Here is a 19,048-nt window from a genome sequence, read left to right as displayed (position 1 = left end):
TCTAAAAACGTGCAGCTGCAGTTGGATTTTTCTCAGGGATGACATTCAAACAGCCCATTACACTGTCATCTCACATAGCCTTTCTGGATGCTAGGTTAGGGCCTGACAGCTCGACACAGCTTTTACTATGGCATTGTGCTGGTGCATGACTATGAGCACCTCTCTTTTGTTTCAAAGAGATGTTTTCAGATGGAATGATTTTGAAATGGAATTTTCATTGTCATATTTAAAAAGTGTAGCAGAGACTGCATTTAAAGAAAGCAAGCTTTATGAACCCTAACTTTCTTTTTTGTTTTTTGTGGGGTTTTTTTTTGCAATTGAAAAGGGCAGTTTCTTGTCTTTTCCTTTATGTTTCTGACTCAGAATTGTGTTCTGTGCTCCAGTCCTGCCCTAGATTTAATAATTTCTCCAATAATCTCTCACCAATGGAAGAACAACTCCCACAATGCACTGTAGAGTAAGAACTTTTTCATTAATTTTAAGCAATATGTAGGAATTGAAATTGATTTATCAAGTTATGTTTTATTCTTTCAAAGAATGTTTTCATTCTTTTTAAGTCCCAATCTTTACTTTTTGATAAAGAGTCCATTATCAACTAAATGTTAAACTTTCACATTTGTCAGCAAATGCCATCAATTTTGAGGGTGTTTTAAAAATAAGTGTTTTGGGAACTCTGAATGAATTATGCTATATTGTTTTCAAATGTCATGATATTAATAATTAATAAATGTGGAATAATTCCCCCTTGATGCATAACATGGTCTCTGGAATTTTATTGACACACATAGAGATACCAAACAGTATGTATGCCACTTGTACGAAGAAAGAATATTGACTTCTTTGACAGAAAATAACAGAGGCATAGAGGAAAATAAACACTCATGAAATCAATTGACTGGGCACTGACTTAATATTTCACTACTGCATAATATGGTTTGCATGTGGTTATGTTGCTCATAATGACCACTTCCTGCTTGTCAAAACATGTGTTGTATTTAGATCTAAGAATCATAATAGACTTAGAATATATACTTTTATTTCTATCTTCCCTGTCTGTTGGTGGTTTCAGGCCTGAAACTGTCTCCATTTCCAACCATCTGCTCTCTATTTAAAATTGACATCAAGTTCATTTCCTCTCTGATGCCTACTTGTTTCCCGGCTTCAAACACTTCTATCCTGCAGTTCAGTCATTACCCTGTTATGCCTAGCCATTGAGCCAACATATAAGAAATGGGACATCTAGGAGTGCTTGAATATTCGTGCCACAAAATAAACCAGGAAGACTTTTGCCCATGGAACTATTGCTTAATTATAAGTCAGTTAGTAAAAACTGAAGTATAGTTTTATAATTTTGTGTTTATATGTTTAGACAAGTGAACCATTATATTTTATTTTGTAGCTTGCTAATCACTGTGTTGTTAGATTGAACTTTCTCAATTTCATACAAATATCAATATCAATTATGTTTCAGAGATATTAGGCACATAGATCAAATTTAATATTTCAAACCCAGTATTTATCATTAATTTGGCAAATATTTGTAAGAACTTAAACTATAGGGTGAACATTGCATTTGCAAAATGTTAGTGAAAAAAAAAAACATCATGGAAATTACAATCTAGGACAAAAGATAGAGATTAAACAAATACTTATATTTGTTTTAAAAAATTAGAAGAGTTGTTATAATGCTGAACCAACTTTGCTATTATCTAGTCTAAGTATATTTTTGAAGTAGGATATTAGACTATATTATTTCTTGTTTATCAAATCATTTTGTCTTAGAATATCAGAATTTGTTTCTCAAAGCTATCTGAAAATGGACATTTTATATCCACATCTATATATCTATGCTCTATCTATCTATCTATCTATCTACCTATCTATCTACCTATCTATCTATCTATCTATCGATCTATCGATCTATCGATCGATCGATCTATCGATCTATCGATCTATCGATCTATCTATATCATCTATTTTGCACTAACACTAGACACCAATAATTTACTTGTAGATAGACCTAAACTAGTTTCTGTTTCTGGGACTTACATTGAGTAATTATGTATAAACCATCAAATGGAGATTAAATAATCAAAGGCAACCTCATTTTGTTATTTGATTCTTAAATGTAAATATCTTTAGTATTTTTGAGTTCTGTAGACCAAGAAGCAAACTGCACTTTGTCCATAGAAGTAACTGATTACACATAAATAAGTAATTAGCATTCTGAAACACTATCACAATCATGTTTGTTTACTTATTTGAATATATCTAAATGCATGTACCTGTATAAATGTTTAACTTTGAAAGTTTATTCTTTCCATTTTAGGGGGGGTGAATTATATCACTAAAGATGGTTTAAAACAGTTGTTTTACGAGTCTTGTTAGTTGATATGTTATTTAGACAGGGAATGACTGTATTGATTAAGGGACAAAATTGATGCACTTTTAGTTTAATTTCAAATTGTGAGCAAGGATTCACATTAAATGCTATTGTATACTCACTGATCAGTGAAATGACATCTGGGTCACAGTGGCATCTATCTTCGCAATATAAACCCTGTGGCTATGTATGAAATGTGTGTTCAAATTTGCACCTGCTCATAAAAGCAGGGAATTTAGCCATCTGACAAATGACCCAAAGAGCTGTGAATACTTTTAAGTGGAGACACCTAATGATAATCTGTATGAATCAAGTGTAGGCTGAATTCATCAATATATTTTTAGTTATTAATTTTTTAAATTAAATTTATTGGGGTGACAAAATGGTTAGTACAATTATATAGGTTTCAAGCATACAATTCTATAACACATCATCCATATGTCACATTGTGTGCTTACCACCCAGTCTATTACTAATTTTTTGACTGGGACAACATATACTGTTAATTTAGGGTCCCAAAAGTTCTTAGAAACTTAACTCTGGGTTTAATTCTTAGAAATTTAAGTATGGGTAAATTGTTTGCATACCTAGAGTCTTCCATTAGGAAAACCACTCAGTAAATGTTTTTCAGTGTTAATGGTACAGAAGCTTTCAGGATTTCTCTTTAAATGTGCCAAACGCAGTTTAAGACAAATCATCTCAATGCCTAATTTTCTAGGAAAAAGTACATGAATTACCTATAAAAAATTTGTTGTATGGTATTAACATCTGAGGTTAAACTTTCAAGCCCAGAAATACTTTAGTGAAAATGAAGTGTTTTCATGCAGCATTCTTCCACACACTGAGTAAATTAATTTATTCTGTTTCCCACCTGATTAAACTGTAGTGATGTCATATGCCTTCATTTGGATTTTTATAACATTTTCCTAAATGCATAATTTAAATATGGATTTTGTTTTCAGTTAACCATTATTTGACATAATGTTTGTTGTAGTTTTATTTCTTTATTCTGATATTGTCTGGTGTGTGTGTGTGTGTGTGTGTGTGTGTGTGTGTGTGTGTGTGAGAGAGAGAGAGAGAGAGAGAATGAGAGAGAGAGAGAGAGAGTTTTTAAAAAGAGGATTTATAACAGTTATTGCTCCAAGGCTTTGCACGATAGTGTCTCTCCTTCTCTCTCATCCCCTCTTCCACTTTCTCCATTGCTTAATCTGCTCTTGCCACAATATCTATTATTTTTCTACAGGCATGGCAAAGATGCTTTCACCCTGGGGCCTTTGCACTTCTCCAGATAGTTACAATTTCATTGACTTCCTTTGAATGTCTTCTCAAGTGCTGTCTGAACACTTTATAAAATTACAATGCCTCTAGCACTGGTCCCCAGCACACACTCATATATACTTATTGTCTGTACCATTTTACTCTGATTCAGATTCAGCTTTTTCTTTGGGCATAGATTATTCATAACTGGTGCTGTGCATTTTATAATGCATCACGTCAATTGTTCTACTATTAATGATGCTGAGATAAATCAGAGAAAGCAGGTGGTAAAAGCCTGATCAATCATATTGGTTATTATATATTTTTGACTTGGTCCACATTTGTTTTTGATAAATTTCTTTTGTTGTGACTTAATATGTCCCAGGCTAATCAGCTACATTTTCTATTTTAAAACTGGAATAAAACATTCAACTCCAAAGAGCCCTAGATGTTTTTAGTGGATAATGATATTTAGAGAACACATTTTGGATAATAGGGGTGCTAATTGGTAATGGGTTGTCATTGCCTCTAAGCATTTTCAGCAGGTAAAGCTAGGAAATTCAATAGTTTTGAAAAAAGTTGTGAGTTTGTAATATTTTTAATTCTAATTTAGCATTAAGTAATCTTACTGAATATTTTTGAATTTATGCTTGTACCTCTTTTCTCATTCATGACAAATCTTGGCCTTAAAGTACTTACTTATTTGCTCTGTCCTATAATTAACATATATAGCTATAAATTAATAATAAAATAGTATTAGTAAAATTAAGACTAATGAATGAAGTAAAACATTTCTTTGCTGTTCTATTTATTCTTAGAAATAGCAATATGCTTCTTTAATATTTCACACACAACCATCAAATAATATTATACTAGTTTAAGAACAATATATAAACATTACAGGGGCCTAATTTCCATTTCCCTCTCAAATTCTGTGCACTCTTATTGTCATGTATTTTACTTCTACATATGTTATTAATTCAGTAATGTGATATTATTTTTTGCTTTAATCAATGATGTCATAAAGAAATTTTTACTTCTTTTATGTACTTATATTTCTTATTTATTCATTTAATTTACTGTTTTGTTTTCTTTATTTTTTCCTGAAAATTTCGGCTTCCAATTTAATGTATTTTCCTTCAGTTTCAAGAACTTCTTTTAGTACTTATTGTTGTTCAAGTCTATTGCAGATAAATTATGTCAGATTTTGCTTGTCTTAAAATGTCTTTAGAGAGTTCCATTATCTTATGTCCTCCATTGTTTCTGATAAAATGTTGGCTGTTATACTTATGGATGTTTTCTTTGTATACAGACAGTTCTCAATTTATGGTAATTCAACTAGCAATTTTTCAACTTTGTGATGGTGCAAAAGCGATATGCATTCAGTAGAAACCATACTTCAAATTTAGAATTTGATCTTTTGCTGGGCTAGCAATATGCAGTACGAATCTCTCTCATGATGCTGGGCAGTGGCAGTGAGCTGCAGCTCTCAGCCAGCTGCATGACCACAAGGGTAAACAACTGACATGCTGAAGTGTATTTATTGTGTTAGATGATTTTTCCCAACTGTAGGTTAATGCGAATGTTCTGAGAATATTTAAGGTGAGCTAGGCTATGATGTTCAGAAATTAGGTGTATTAAATCCATTTTTGACTTATGATACTTTCAATTTATAATGGGTTTATTGGAGCATATCCCACCATAAATTGAGGAGTATCTGTATAATGTCTTTGGAGGTGGTGATGAAGAACAGAGAATTATGCTTTTATGATATTTTTTGGTGTTCATAAGTTTTACTTTATATTCTCTGATATGGTTTTCTATGTATTTATATTGCTTGAGGATCACTAAGATTCTTTGATATGTAGGTTTATGCCTTTCATCAAATATAGGAAGTTCACAGTCATTATTTTTTCAGTTTTCCTTCTGCCCCATTCTTTCTCTTCTTCCCTGGACATCAATTACTCCTATGATAGAGCATTAGATATTTTCCCACAAGTCTCACATTCCCTTTAGTTATTCGTTTCTCTTAGTTTTTCCACTTGGGCAGTTTCTGTTCTCCTTCTTTCAAATCCAATGAGTTTTTCTTCTGCTATGTCTGGTCTAATTTACATGAATCAAAAATATTATTCGTAATACTGCATTTTCCTCTCTAACTTAGCCATTTTGTTTTTAATTATAAATTTCATATCTCTGCTGAAATTTACCATATTTCATGCATGCTATCCACTTTTCTCACTAGAACTTTAAATATGTCTATTATAATTATTTTGAAATCTTTGTCTATTAACTGTAGATTTGCCTAATTGTGTTTTCCATTGATTGTAGATCATATTTTCTTGCTTCTTTGTGTATATCATAATTTGTGATTTTCATGGTAGACATTGTACATAAAAATTGGGACTAACCTAGGTAATATTTACATTTAGAAACATGTAAACCATTTCCTCTGTCATTCCTCTTCGTGTTGCCCCTCTGTAGTTGGGCTGGGACTTGATATCTTGCCATCTTAGTTATTTTCAGTTTACTACTCGCTTCAGAAAATTGCAGAGCAGGATTCTGGATTTCCTTTCAACAGAACAACCCCCTGCCCCCCGCCCCCCTGCTCTGCTTTACAATATACCTGTGAGCTTCTTGGGTTGCAGTGGAGTTCTCTTTACTGTCAGGATCCTGTCCCTCTGACCCCCACCTCACCCTCTCGCCCCCACCACCATTTTCTGTACCTTGAGAGACCTGTTTTCATATTGATTCCCTGCCTGCAGCCTATGACTAGTCAATTCCTTGTACTCTGAGAAGGACCCACGAGCTTTGGAGGGATCTTTCTCAGTTCTTCTGTTCCAAAGTTTCAACAGACTGCTGCCTTACGGTTCAAGATGGCCCTGGGTACCTCAGGGCTGTTTTTTCTCATTCCTCTTGCCATGCCCCAAACATTCAGTGAGCTGTTTCCTATCCCCTGGGGAAGGCCACATGTGTCTTTGAAGAAGGAAATAGTTCTCTTTTGTCTTGCCTTTCTCCCAGACTTCAGTTGACTACTTCTTTGTTCTCAAGGAACTCCTCATGTACTGTGGAGGGATCTCTCTTGGCTTTCCTGCCATGTCCTCAGCTTTTGGCAGGTTCTGCCTTGCACTTAGTGAAGACTATTTTAGTTTGTAGGGATTTCTTTTTCTTACATAACGTTTTGTTTGCAAATGTAAAATATTTACATGGTTGCATTTGATAGCATATAACAAGATCTATTCAAAGATATGTTATTTACATTCTCATCACTCCACTCTGCGCCCTTTCTCCACCTATCAGTAATTAATTTTGTTTTCAAAGCAAATTTAGTTTTTTTTCTTTCTTTTTGAAAATATAAGTATATATTAATTCTAGTATATTTTCTTCCTTTGTAATATAAAATACAACATCATGTGTGTACTATATGCACCTTGATTTTTTTTCCCTTAATAAATCCTGGTCATCACTCCACAATAGTGTATACAGATTTTCCTTATTTTCAACAGCTGTATTTTATTTATAATATTCCATTATCTTGCTATATCTTATAGATTATTCATCTTGTTCCTACTTATGGATATTTGTGTTGTTTTCAATTCTTTACTAATATCAGTCATGGTATTATGTACATGTGCAAAATTTATTTTCTGTTTTTCTATAGCTTGAAGCTGTATTTTTTTAAGTAGTTATTTTTTACTATCGATTTAACACCTAAGACATAATTAGTAGTCTAATTGAGATTAGAAAGAGAAAATAATTAGAAAGAGAAAAAATTAGAAAATTATTCCTATACTGCCTATATGATGTGTCCAAAAACAACAAAAAATGTTAACCAGCTAAAAAGATATGGAATTCTTTTCTAATTATATATATATACATCTCTTTTGACATCTACGTTTCATTATGACTTATCATGAGGCCCAAGAGAAGGTATTACAACAATGATTTCTGGGTGTGTGTGATATATATATATATATACACACATATATATGTATGTGTGTATATATATATATATATATATATATATATATATATATATATATATATATATTTTAATATAAGACCAGGTATAAAATAATATATAATACAATATATAGTATAATATAATACCAGATATAATGTAATATAATATAATTTAATAATACCAGGTCTTATAATATAATATAATATAATACAATACTATATAATCCCTGGTCTTATATTAATTTTTGTTCCAAAAGACGCATTAGAGCCGATGGTCCGACTAGGTATTAGTTTTGGGGAAACATGGTATATATTATATATGTATGTATGTATATTATATACGGGGTGCCAAATAATGTATACAAGGTGACACTTTGGTCAACATTGTTCAGGCAGTAGGTCGCCGTAATAAGAAGTGTCTGGACACTGATGGTAACCACTTTGAGCACCTCTTATAATTGCAAAAGTCAAACGTGACTTGTATTCATCTTTTGTTATTGGTATATATTGAGTATTACAATTTTTTTTTAAGATTACTGGGGTGAGAATTGTTGGTAAAAATGCATAGATTTAAGGTGAACAATTCGGTAATGCATTATCTGTATCACACATTGTGTGTTTACCACCCAGAGTCAGTTCTCTTTCCATCACCATATATTAGACCCTGTTTACCCTCTTCTAGAGCCCCACTCCCCTCTCCCCACTTACCCTCTGGTAAACCCTAAACTATTGTCTATGTCTGTGAGTTTTTGTTCTTTCAGTTGTTTGTTTTGTTCTTTCGTTGTTTTCGATTTATATACCACATATCAATGAAATCATATGGTTCTCTACCTTTTCTGTCTGACTTATTTCACTTAGCATTATAATCTCAAGATCTATCCATGTTGTCACAAATGGTCCTATTTCATCTTTTTTTAATGCCAAATAGTGTTCTATTGTATATATATACCACAACTTCTTTATCCATTGATCTATTGAAGGACATTTTGGTTGTTTCCATGTCTTGGCCACCATACATAAAGCTGCAATGAACATTGGAGCACACTTGTCTTTATAGATAAATGTTTTCGTGGGCAGATACCCAGGAGAGGGATTGCTGGGTCATATGGTAATTCTATTCCTAATTTTTTGAGGAACCTCCACAATGCCTTCCATAGCGACGGCACCAGTCTGCATTCCCACCAGCAGTGTATGAGGGTTCCTTTTTCTCCACAGCCTCCCCAACATTTGTTACGATTTGTCTTGTTGATGATAGCCATTCTGACTGGGGTGAGGTGATATCTCATTGTGGTTTTTATTTGCATTTCTCTGATGATTAGTGATGCTGAGCATTTTTTCATACGTCTATTTGCCATTTGGTATATCTTCTTTGGAGAAATGTCTCTTCAGGTCTTCTGCCTATTTTTCAATTGGGTTGTTTGTTTTTTTTTTGTTGAGTTATATGAGTTCCTTGTATATTTTTGGATATTAGCCCCTTATCAGAGGTGTTGTTTGCAAAAATCTTCTCCCATTCAGTTGGTTGCCTCTTTATTTTGTCGGTGGTTTCTTCTGCTGTGTGATGTTTTCAAGTTTGATATAGTCACATTCATTTATTTTAGCTTTTACTTCCCTTGCCTTTGGAGTAAAATTCATAAAATGCTCTTTGAACCCAAGATCCATAAGTTTAGTACCTATGTTTTCTTCTATGCAGTTTATTGTTTCAGGTGTTATGCTTAAGTCTGTGATCCATTTTGAATTAATTTTGGTACATGGTGACAGATAACAGTCCAGTTTCATTCTTTTGCATGTGGCTTTCCAATTCTGCCAGCACCATTTATTGAAGAAGCTGTCTTTTCTCCATTGTATGTTTTTGACTTCTTTATCAAAAATTATCTGTCCATATTTATATGGGTTTATTTCTGGTTTCTCAGTTCTATTCCATTGGTCTACATGTTGTTTTTCTGCCAATATCATGCTGTTTTGATTATAGTTGCCCTGTAGTACAAGCTAAAATCAGGGAGTGTGATACCTCTAGCATTGTTCTTTTTTCTTAGAATTGCTTTGGTTATTCAGGGTCTTTTGTCGTTCCAAACAAATCTGATGATATTTTTGTTCTATTTCTTTAAAAAATGCCATTGGGATTTTGATGGGGATTGCATTAAATCTGTGCATTGCTTTGGGTAATATGGCATTTTAACTATGTTGATTCTTCCAATCCGTGAGCACAGAATGCTTTTCCATTTATTTATGTCTTCAATTTCTTTTAAAAATGTCTTATAGTTTTCAGCATATATGTCTTTCTTATTGTTGGTTAAGTTTATTCTTAGGTATTTTATTCTTTTTGCTGCAATAACAAAAGGAATTTATTATTATTATTATTATTATTTCTTTTTCTGAGATTTCATTGTTAGTATATAGGAATGCAATGGACTTTTGTATGTTGATTTTGTATCCAGAATTTTCCTGTATTCGTTGATTGTTTCTAATAGCTTTTTGGTGGAGTCTTTAGGGTTTTCTATATATAGCATCATTTCATCTGCGAAGAGTGACAATTTGACTTCTTCATTCCCAATTTGGATGCCTTTTATTTATTTGTCTTGCCTGATTGCTCTGGCGATGACTTTTAGCAGTATGTTGTAAAACAGAGGTGATAAGGGACAGCCCTGTCAAGTTCCTGAATGTAGAGCAAAGGGCTTCAGTTTTTCACCGTTAATTATGGGATTAGCTGAGGGTTTGTCATATATGGCCTTTATTATGTGAAGGTATTTTCCTTCTATATCTGTTTTATTCAGTGTTTTAATCATAAATGGATGTTGTATCTTGTCAAATGCATTTTCTGCATCAATTGATATCATCATATGATTTTTGTCCTTTATTTTGTTTATGTGGTGTATCACATTGATGGATTTATGTGTGTTGAACCATCTTTGTGCCCCGGGGATGAACCCCACTTTGTCGTGATGAATAATCTTTTTAATGCATTATTGCATTCAATTTGCTAGAATTTTGTTTAGGAGTCTTGCATCTGTATTCATCAGAGATATTGGTCTGTAGTTTTCATTTTTTTGTGTTATCTTTACCAGGTTTTGGTATCAGGGTAATGTTGGCCTCATAAAATGAGTTAGGGAGTATTGTCTCTTCTTCAGTTTTTTGGAAGAGTTTGAGCAGAACAGGTATTAGATCCTCTTTGAAGGTTTGGTGGAATTCGTTAGTGAAGCCATCTGGTCCCGGACTTTTGCTTTTCGGAAGGTTTGGGATGACTGATTCAATTTCGTTACTGGTGATCGGTCTGTTTAGATTTTCCAAGTTCTTCATGGTTCAGCCTTGGAAGGCTATATGTTTCTAAGAACTTGTCCATTTTTTCTAGGATATTGAATTTGGTGGCATATAGTGCTTCATAGTATTTTTGGGTGATCTTTTGTATTTCCGTGGCATCCGTGATAACCTCCCTTCTTTCATTTCTGATTTTGTTTATTAGTGTCTTTTACCTTTTATCTTAGTGAGTCTAGCCAAAGGATTGTCAATTTTATTAGTCTTTTCAAAGAACCAACTCTTTGTCACGAGTATTACAATTTCAATAGTTTTTTCCTTTCTTAAAATGTGTATACATTTTTTTGGCATCCTCGTGTGTGTGTGTGTGTGTGTGTGTGTGTGTGTGTGAGAGAGAGAGAGAGAGAGAGAGAGAGAGAGAGAGAGAGAGAATGAGAAATGACATTATATGCCCTCTCTTCAGTCTTGTACCTCCAGTTGCTGTAGAAAATCTCCACTCAAAGAGCTCACTGTGTCCTCAAGTGGACATCCTTTCCTAATATTCGTGATTTCCTGGATCTCTTAAATTGTCTTGTGTCTGTTTCTATGTGTATCTGTGCATTGTATACTTTAAATTTGAATCACTGTTTACTGTTGCACAAAGCATAAAGGTTTAGCAAACTCTTTTTTAGAAATGAGGATATAAATAAATCATCTATATGTGTTTGAAAAGTCTAAACTGAAGTGCAGTTGTATGCTTCAGCTTGTCAATGGATATTTATGAGGTGAACATAATACCATAACAGTTCTAGCCATGAAATATATCCTGTTCAGATAGCTAGTAAAGGAGCTTGCAAGCGTTAATGCTAGCAGAATTTTAATGTTCAAGGGATTGGAAACATGACACTTGCTCTGGTTAATGCTACTCTTACTGGCTACAGTGAAAAAAGAAAAAAATGGGTGAAATCAATTTTCAAATATTGCAACAGAGTTGGAGTCTATATAATAGTTAACCAACAGGAAACATGTCCGTTTGTACTATTGTCTTGTTTTCATCTTTTGGTTTAGTTAACTGCAGAGCAGTCACATACAACAAGACAGTTTCATTTTGGCCATCAACTTCCAATCCCTACTTATTATGAGACCCAAGGGAAGGAACTACCAAGAACAATTTCCAGAAAAATGTCAATGAACTTCTTATTCTAGTAGATAATTGTTATTGCCTGAAAATCACTTCGGTGAAGTTAAAGCTGACAGATTCTAATTGTGAATTTAAATTTGTTATGAACAAAGTTTGGTTTGTGATTTATCCTTGGCACATTCTGTTCCTTCTTATACTGAGGGAAAGTGGGTAATGGAGTAAAGCTTCAGTACAGAGCTCTGCTTTAAGAGATGAACTGGGATGTTAATACATTTCTAGTATATAAAGAATCATACTGCGCTTATTTTTCCTAGCAGCCAAAGAAAATGATGTTAAGCATTCAGTTTTTAGACATAAGGGATTTTTTTTCTTGTAAAAGAACTTTCGGGATTTTAAGAAGAATAGTATAGTTTCAACATGCTTGCATGTATAAATCTCAAGTTCATATTTATTATCTATGTTAACTTATTTCAGGTTAAGTTCAATTTAATCATCATTTGAAATCAGCTACATGCAAAGTACTTCATTGACTCCTACCGGAATAAGAAGAGGCAACAGAGAAGGGAAATAGACATGAAATCATCTTTTTATATAAGATAGAGGTTGAGGTTGAGGGTCTTAGGTTTAGATGAATTTGGAGTCTTTATGATTAAGAAAGTTGAGAATTTATATATGTATATATATCACATATATATACATACACATACACAAACACAGAGGGTGTAAAAAATGTACACGTTTTAAGAAAGGAAAACTATTAAAATTGTAATACTCAATATATACCAATAACAAAAGATGACTACAAGTCACGTTTGACTTCTGGAATTACAAGAGGTGCTCAAAGTGGTTCCCATCAGCGTCCAGACACTAAAAACTAATTTTTTAAACTATCAAATATATGAACATACAGAAAAGGTATAAAATAGAATATAAGAAACCATATGCAATTCCACTACTCATAGCATGTTGGTGTATTTTCTGTTAGTCTTTTATTAATTAGACATATATTGCATGATTACAATTATGTATATATACAATTTGGCATTTTTTCACTTAGCATTTCCCTATATCTTTAAAAAGTTTTCTTTGAATTTTCTATTTTAATGGTTACATAATATTTAGATAGATGGATCATAATTTATTTAACTATTCTCTGATTGTTAGACAGAAATAAATATAAATTTACTGATTATGTTTTTCATTATTATAAACATCCTGTGGTAAATATTTTTAAATCTTTGACTAGATATTTTATGGGGCTGAATCTCAACATGAAATTACTGTGTCAAGGCATATACGCTTTTAAAAACTGTTAACTATATACACTGTTTACTACATAGTGTTTGCTAATTTATACTTCCACTAGAATGCATGGAGTTTCTTTTCTTGCCATTGAAGCTCATTAATTAGGTAATGTGATCAATATAAGGTTGCATAAGACTGTATACCTTAAAAGGGAGGGAGTTTTATTCCTTTTAAGCTATATTTTTATTAGGCAGATAAAGTGTTGTCATACCAAGGTCAGATTACAGTGATGCCAATTATTAATATATAAATGCATTTCTAATATACTATAAAACATTTTATTTTTAGTTGGTAAACATACCCATAGTAATCATGTTTACAGTTAATTTGCCTAACTCATTATATGGTATACTGAGAAAGTAAACTATAACCTATTCAGCCAATATCTAAATTATCACAATTTTGAAATTAACATTCCTTAAACATGTTTGGCTATAATCTAAAGTCAGTAGTCAAATTCTGTTCATTCTGCCTAATCTTAATTTCTTCAAATATTGGGAAATTTTACTCCTAATCTCCTGTTATGCAAAATAAGTAAATTTAACAATTATTTCATTGCATCCAAGGAATTCTGTATTCCCAAGACAAAAGAAGGAATGCACTCATAGTTCATTTATAAATGAATATAGTCCTCAGATACTAATTTAATTCAATTTTATGTCAACTATATTGTTGAAGTTGATGGCCTAGTGATTTATAAAGCATGATAGCAAATTCAAATTGATTATATAGATTGCCTAATTGAAAAAGTAGTGTGGGTATTGCCTAAAGCATCACAACAGTATACTTTGATTTTATCCACTATTTAGATGCATGATTTTACATCAAGAAAAATTATAAAAAATTTTGAATTAAAAATTCAAAAAATAAGGAAAATTAATGTTATTTCTTCATATTAATCATTATAGTTTATAGTATGTACATGTTATGTCATTCTATAAATACTTATGTTGCCTGTGTTCAAATTTTAAAAATTGTTTTGTAAAATATAGCCTAAGTATAATATTATACATTTATTTTAGCTCTTGCTAGCAGAAATCTTGCATTCATCTATTTTAGCATAATATAATTTTAGTGGTTTATTCTAAAGACTATATACTCCTGTTACCTGATACTTGTATTGATCTCTATATAGAGAATAAAGTATTAAAATTATATATATATGTCTCTATGTATATTTCTGGATGTTTAGATTACATTGAACAGTTTTTATTAAACAATTTAATTAACTTTTTAAAAATTTTTAGCACTTGTATTATTTATCAGTAAAGCGAAATATTCTCAGAAAAATGAACACGAATAAATAATACTCTTTTCCATTCTGTACTAATTTTTGATGAATTGTATGTTCCAGCTGTTTTATGAGCATATTGCTTTGCTTGTTACCTTGATAATATACCTTTACTGTGTAGGCACTGTAAGCATGAAGATATGAAATCTTGTAAACCTTGTCATATCCCATTTTCTTCAAGTAAAAATTGCTCAACATTGGTCTGGCTTAGACTGCTTGCTGTGACATCAGTGGCAGCCCAAACATCATGACCTTGAACATAATTAACATTATCACGATGGGTTTTATAAGATAGTATTAAGTAGTGTTTGAAGGGCCTTAGACACCTAATCACAGTCACTTACAACCAGGGTGTGTTACTTTGGTTTTAGAATATTATAGTAAATAGATGGTAGCAGCTAGCATGAAATTATCCCCTGAGAGTAAGATGCCTGATGGAATGCTGAATACAAATTTCCTTTTGTATTCAGTAGTTTCTTCTTTTTCTTGATTATGCCTTTTCTATCTTTTCTTCTTATGGTTTCTCTATATTTTCTTTTCTTCTTTCCACCATTGCATTTTTCTCCTTTGTAATCCTTTTTTTCACTCTAAAATTCATGCTTATTCTATAGTCCCATTTTTGATGTCTGACTCCTCCCACAGTGGAAGTCTGGTTATTTTGTATTCATTCATTTATACCCTCGTCATCCATCCATTCATTTGTTTTTAGGTGATTATTTATTACAAGTCTGCTTCATGTTAAGACACCGTGCAGTGACATTGTAGAGGGACGATGGATAATAAGTATTTATTTTTACTTTGAGTTTACCATATGCTAGGCACTGTTCTAAGTGCTTTATGTATATCAACAGATTTAATCTTTTTTAACAGTGTTAAGAATAGGCCCAATCTTTAACCATCATTTTACTGATGAAGAAGCTGAATTACACAGCAATCAAATGTTGCCCCTGGACACACAATTAACAAGGGTCAGAGTGGTATAATGTGCTTTGGCTACAGTGGAGATGCAATAGGATCTTTGGGGAAGGAGCCCCATGACTTAGAGAACTAGGCAACACTCCACAGAGGAAGTAACTGTGTTTAGCAGGGGGTTTTGGGGTACTTGAATCAATAGACATCTGGCAGCTGATGATCAATACTTAATCACAAACTTTGGAGGAATTGAACTTAGGATCTCAGGGTCAAAATAAATAGGGTTTTCTTTATTTGAGTTTCTGTGTCTTTAATTGAATCACACCAAATGTGACAGAACAAAATTTAGCTCTGGGATAATTTAGGTGTTGAAGTGATTTTGAGAATTCAGGTGAACTGTGAGTCTCACTTTTTAAATGATCCAGTTGCTTAAAGTAAATGAATCAGACTCTCCAAGATTAATCTGGTATGTAGAACAGAAGTAGTCAGAGAAGGAGCCTTATATCTAAATCTAGTTGATTAGTGATGAAACTCAAGTAATAGTAGAGATTCATGATAACTTCTTTTCAAAATTAAGCATAAAAGAGAAACTACTGTTTTGGTCCATAACTGTACGATAAAAAGATGTCATTAATTCATATCTTTGCTGTCAATATCATCCCTCATATATTTGTTTGATCCTGAAAAACAGCCAGAAGATAATATTTTTAATTTCCATCACTCTTTTAATTGCATAGTTAATATACATTTTTATGGCATATCTACATTTTTATTGCATATCTGTTGTGGCTTAGAAGCAATGCTTTGATCAAATATATATTGTGTCATTTTCCTCCCTGCCCCCCTTGAAAAAATATTTGGAAAAGAGTTATGTCACAAAAATAACATTTTTAATGTTTTCTTGGCATTTGGTGTCATATTTAGCAAATCTGGAGAAGAGCATATTTTCACTTAATATTCATTCTAAAGATCTTGTTTGAAGGTTTTAGATAATACAGAAATACAGTCTGACTATCCGACCTATGACCATTGCATTTACCAACAAATTTTGACCTCATTTGAAGATGCTCTTCTCTCTGCTTTTCTCCCACTTCCTTTTGCACAGATATTATTTGTAGACATTAGGCACAAAGTAAGTAATAAAATTGACAATTGTAGTAATAATGTTGCTTCCAGAATTATATAGAAGACAGATAATTTGATTAATGTTGGTCTTTGAGTCAAAAACTAATGGAAACTGGTTTGCTTCTTTGCTTTTTTTCTGTTTTCTTCATTAACTTCTGAAATTGACAAATTTATTTAGTAGTCATTTTTGAAAGGAAAATGGACTAAAATCCTGCTTTTTATGTTCCAAGTTCTTTCCCCCAACAATATGTGTTGTTCTTTTTGAATATTACCATGGATTGTAAATGAATGCATTGTTCTTAGTTAGAGGGAAATACAGAGAAGTTCTATTATCTGAAATTAGAGAGCAGGTATTATGAGAAATAGAAAAATCTCAATAGGGTGATAATCTTGACCCTAAACTAGAAAGTAGTATGTTAGCTTTTGGCTTGTTGAGGAATCTGGACATAATTTATGTAGTCCCGTGTATTAGCAGTGTCCTACCAAGGAGAGGGAAGGAGGAGATCCTTTATCACTAATTGGAAACTTGGTTTTCAAATGAATCTTATTTACAATTACATATGAAACAATGTGTCTCCACAACCTTTTATCGACTTGCCAAGGAATTGCAATGGCAAAGTCTCTTTGGAAATGTTTAATGCAAATAATCACTGTTAGTAGAGAGCACAAAATGGTGGTGTGCGGTTGTGAGAAATGGTCAACAACAATGGGCAAGATTATAAATAAGTCTCTTGCAAAAACGTTTTGTACAATCAAATCACAAAGAGATGGCATCGCTTCCCTTTCTCCTTGACGCCTTATCTTCAGTCTTACTACTTACATGTACTCCTCATGAATTTTAGAAGCACCGTTTTATATTAGTTTTAGAAGCACCAGATTGCATAAAGCAATATTTTAATTTTAATTCATTGTAGAAAGAGACATATAAGGTTGTGGCTTTGATATTTTATTGCTATAATAGTAACACTATACTTTAAAAAGCAATAACATATTTCTCTTTTCATAGAATTTTTTCAACTCTAATTTTACCATACCATTGTGTAGGTGAAATTGCTGTGGAAAAGATCTGACTGAACCATCATGCTTTGACCCAAAGGGAAAAAAACAACAACTTATAACTTTGTGTCTCATCTTAACATTGACCTTACCGTGACTAATGACATATTAAGGCAGGAAAAGTAGGTGTTCTTAAGCTTGTTTATAATTTCTTTGATATTTCAACAAGGATTTGTTTCTTTCCTAGGGCCGGTGCATAAACTTCTCCCGAGTTTCGTCTCAGTAAAAGGAAAGCAGGAAGACTAAGAAGTATGAAGATGGTGCACTTTCACACTGCTGATTTTCAACCAAATAAGAAACAAATAAGTGCATTTTAGAAGTTTTTGGAAGAGCAGCTTTATTCCTCTCGGTCAGGAAATGTTTTCTCTGCCTTCTGCTTTGCTTGCACCAGACATTTTCAAACACTTGTTCTGCCATCTACATATTGAGCTGATGAAACCCAGCGTAACTCAGATTCATGACATTGAAAATAAAGAGGAACTTTAATTTACATGCTATGGTTTATACAAGAAAGTTTGAATGTGTAGAAGAGGAACAAAGCAGAAACAACAGCATGATGGTATCAAAACAGGAACCACAGAAAAACTGGCTGTGATGGATCTTTAATGGAGAAGGGAATTTCACATGGAAACATGGCACTTGTGTTTTTATATGGCAAGATTGTTTAGCCACAGGCAGACTATGAAATCTCCCACCAGGCTAAGCAAATAAAGGAGTCCATTGCCTTTTAGCTCTGTCAGATCACAAGTGCCTTCCAAGTTGCCGACCACTATGTGCCTTACGGGAAGGTTCCAACTGGAAAATCTTGTCATTCTAACACTGAAAAGTGCACACGCATGACAAAATGTAAACAGAACGCCTCAAGGTATTGGTAGCAAGCAAGATTTTGCCCTTTAGTTTTTGAAGACACCTTTCTTTCATTATGCACTCGGGAAAAGAAGAAAATTAATAGAGCGTTTTTCCAGAGGAAGACAGCCTCTAATCAGAGATCTTGATTGGAGTGTAAGAGACTCATGATTTGAGAACTTGTCCCTGTGATTGGTAGATTTACCCATCTTTCTATGTTTAGGGTTTAGTAGTGCATAAAGCATTAATATCTGTAAACATACCTAGGAATTTTGTTTGCTTTTAATTTAAAGGAAGCAGGAACCACAAAGCTTCCGCTCAGGGTTTTTTTCTTTTGCCAAGTCTCCGAGGGCTCCTCAGCGTCACAATCCAGCAACTCTCTTTGCATGAAAATTTCAAAGTTTAATTAATATAATTAAAGGCAACAGCAAGCAGCAGCCTGTGAAGATTTTGCTCATCTTTTTTATGCCTTTTGACATTGAATGACCTATTACTATATGCGCAGTCCTTGGATTTTGAGGAGCACTTTACCTTGGTTATGATT

General features: G+C 32.8%; 1 protein-coding gene across 1 annotated transcript in view; it reads left to right on the top strand.

The window, feature by feature from the left end:
* The window catches only part of ANTXR2 (ANTXR cell adhesion molecule 2), a 141,274-nt gene extending 122,671 nt beyond the window's left edge, over positions 1–18,603 (top strand). Inside the window, exon 17 of the mRNA XM_019720146.3 lies at positions 17,846–18,603. Within this exon, the coding sequence (XP_019575705.1) occupies positions 17,846–17,884 (39 nt within the window). The 3' untranslated portion in view covers positions 17,885–18,603. The remainder of the gene's footprint in view (positions 1–17,845) is intronic.
* Positions 18,604–19,048: the final 445 nt, after the last annotated feature.

This window comes from Rhinolophus sinicus, chromosome 1, assembly GCF_057876585.1.
Source record: "Rhinolophus sinicus isolate RSI-liver-muscle chromosome 1, RSI-T2T, whole genome shotgun sequence".
NCBI classification, from domain to species: domain Eukaryota; kingdom Metazoa; phylum Chordata; class Mammalia; order Chiroptera; family Rhinolophidae; genus Rhinolophus; species Rhinolophus sinicus.
This window is presented reverse-complemented; position numbering and strand designations above follow the sequence as displayed.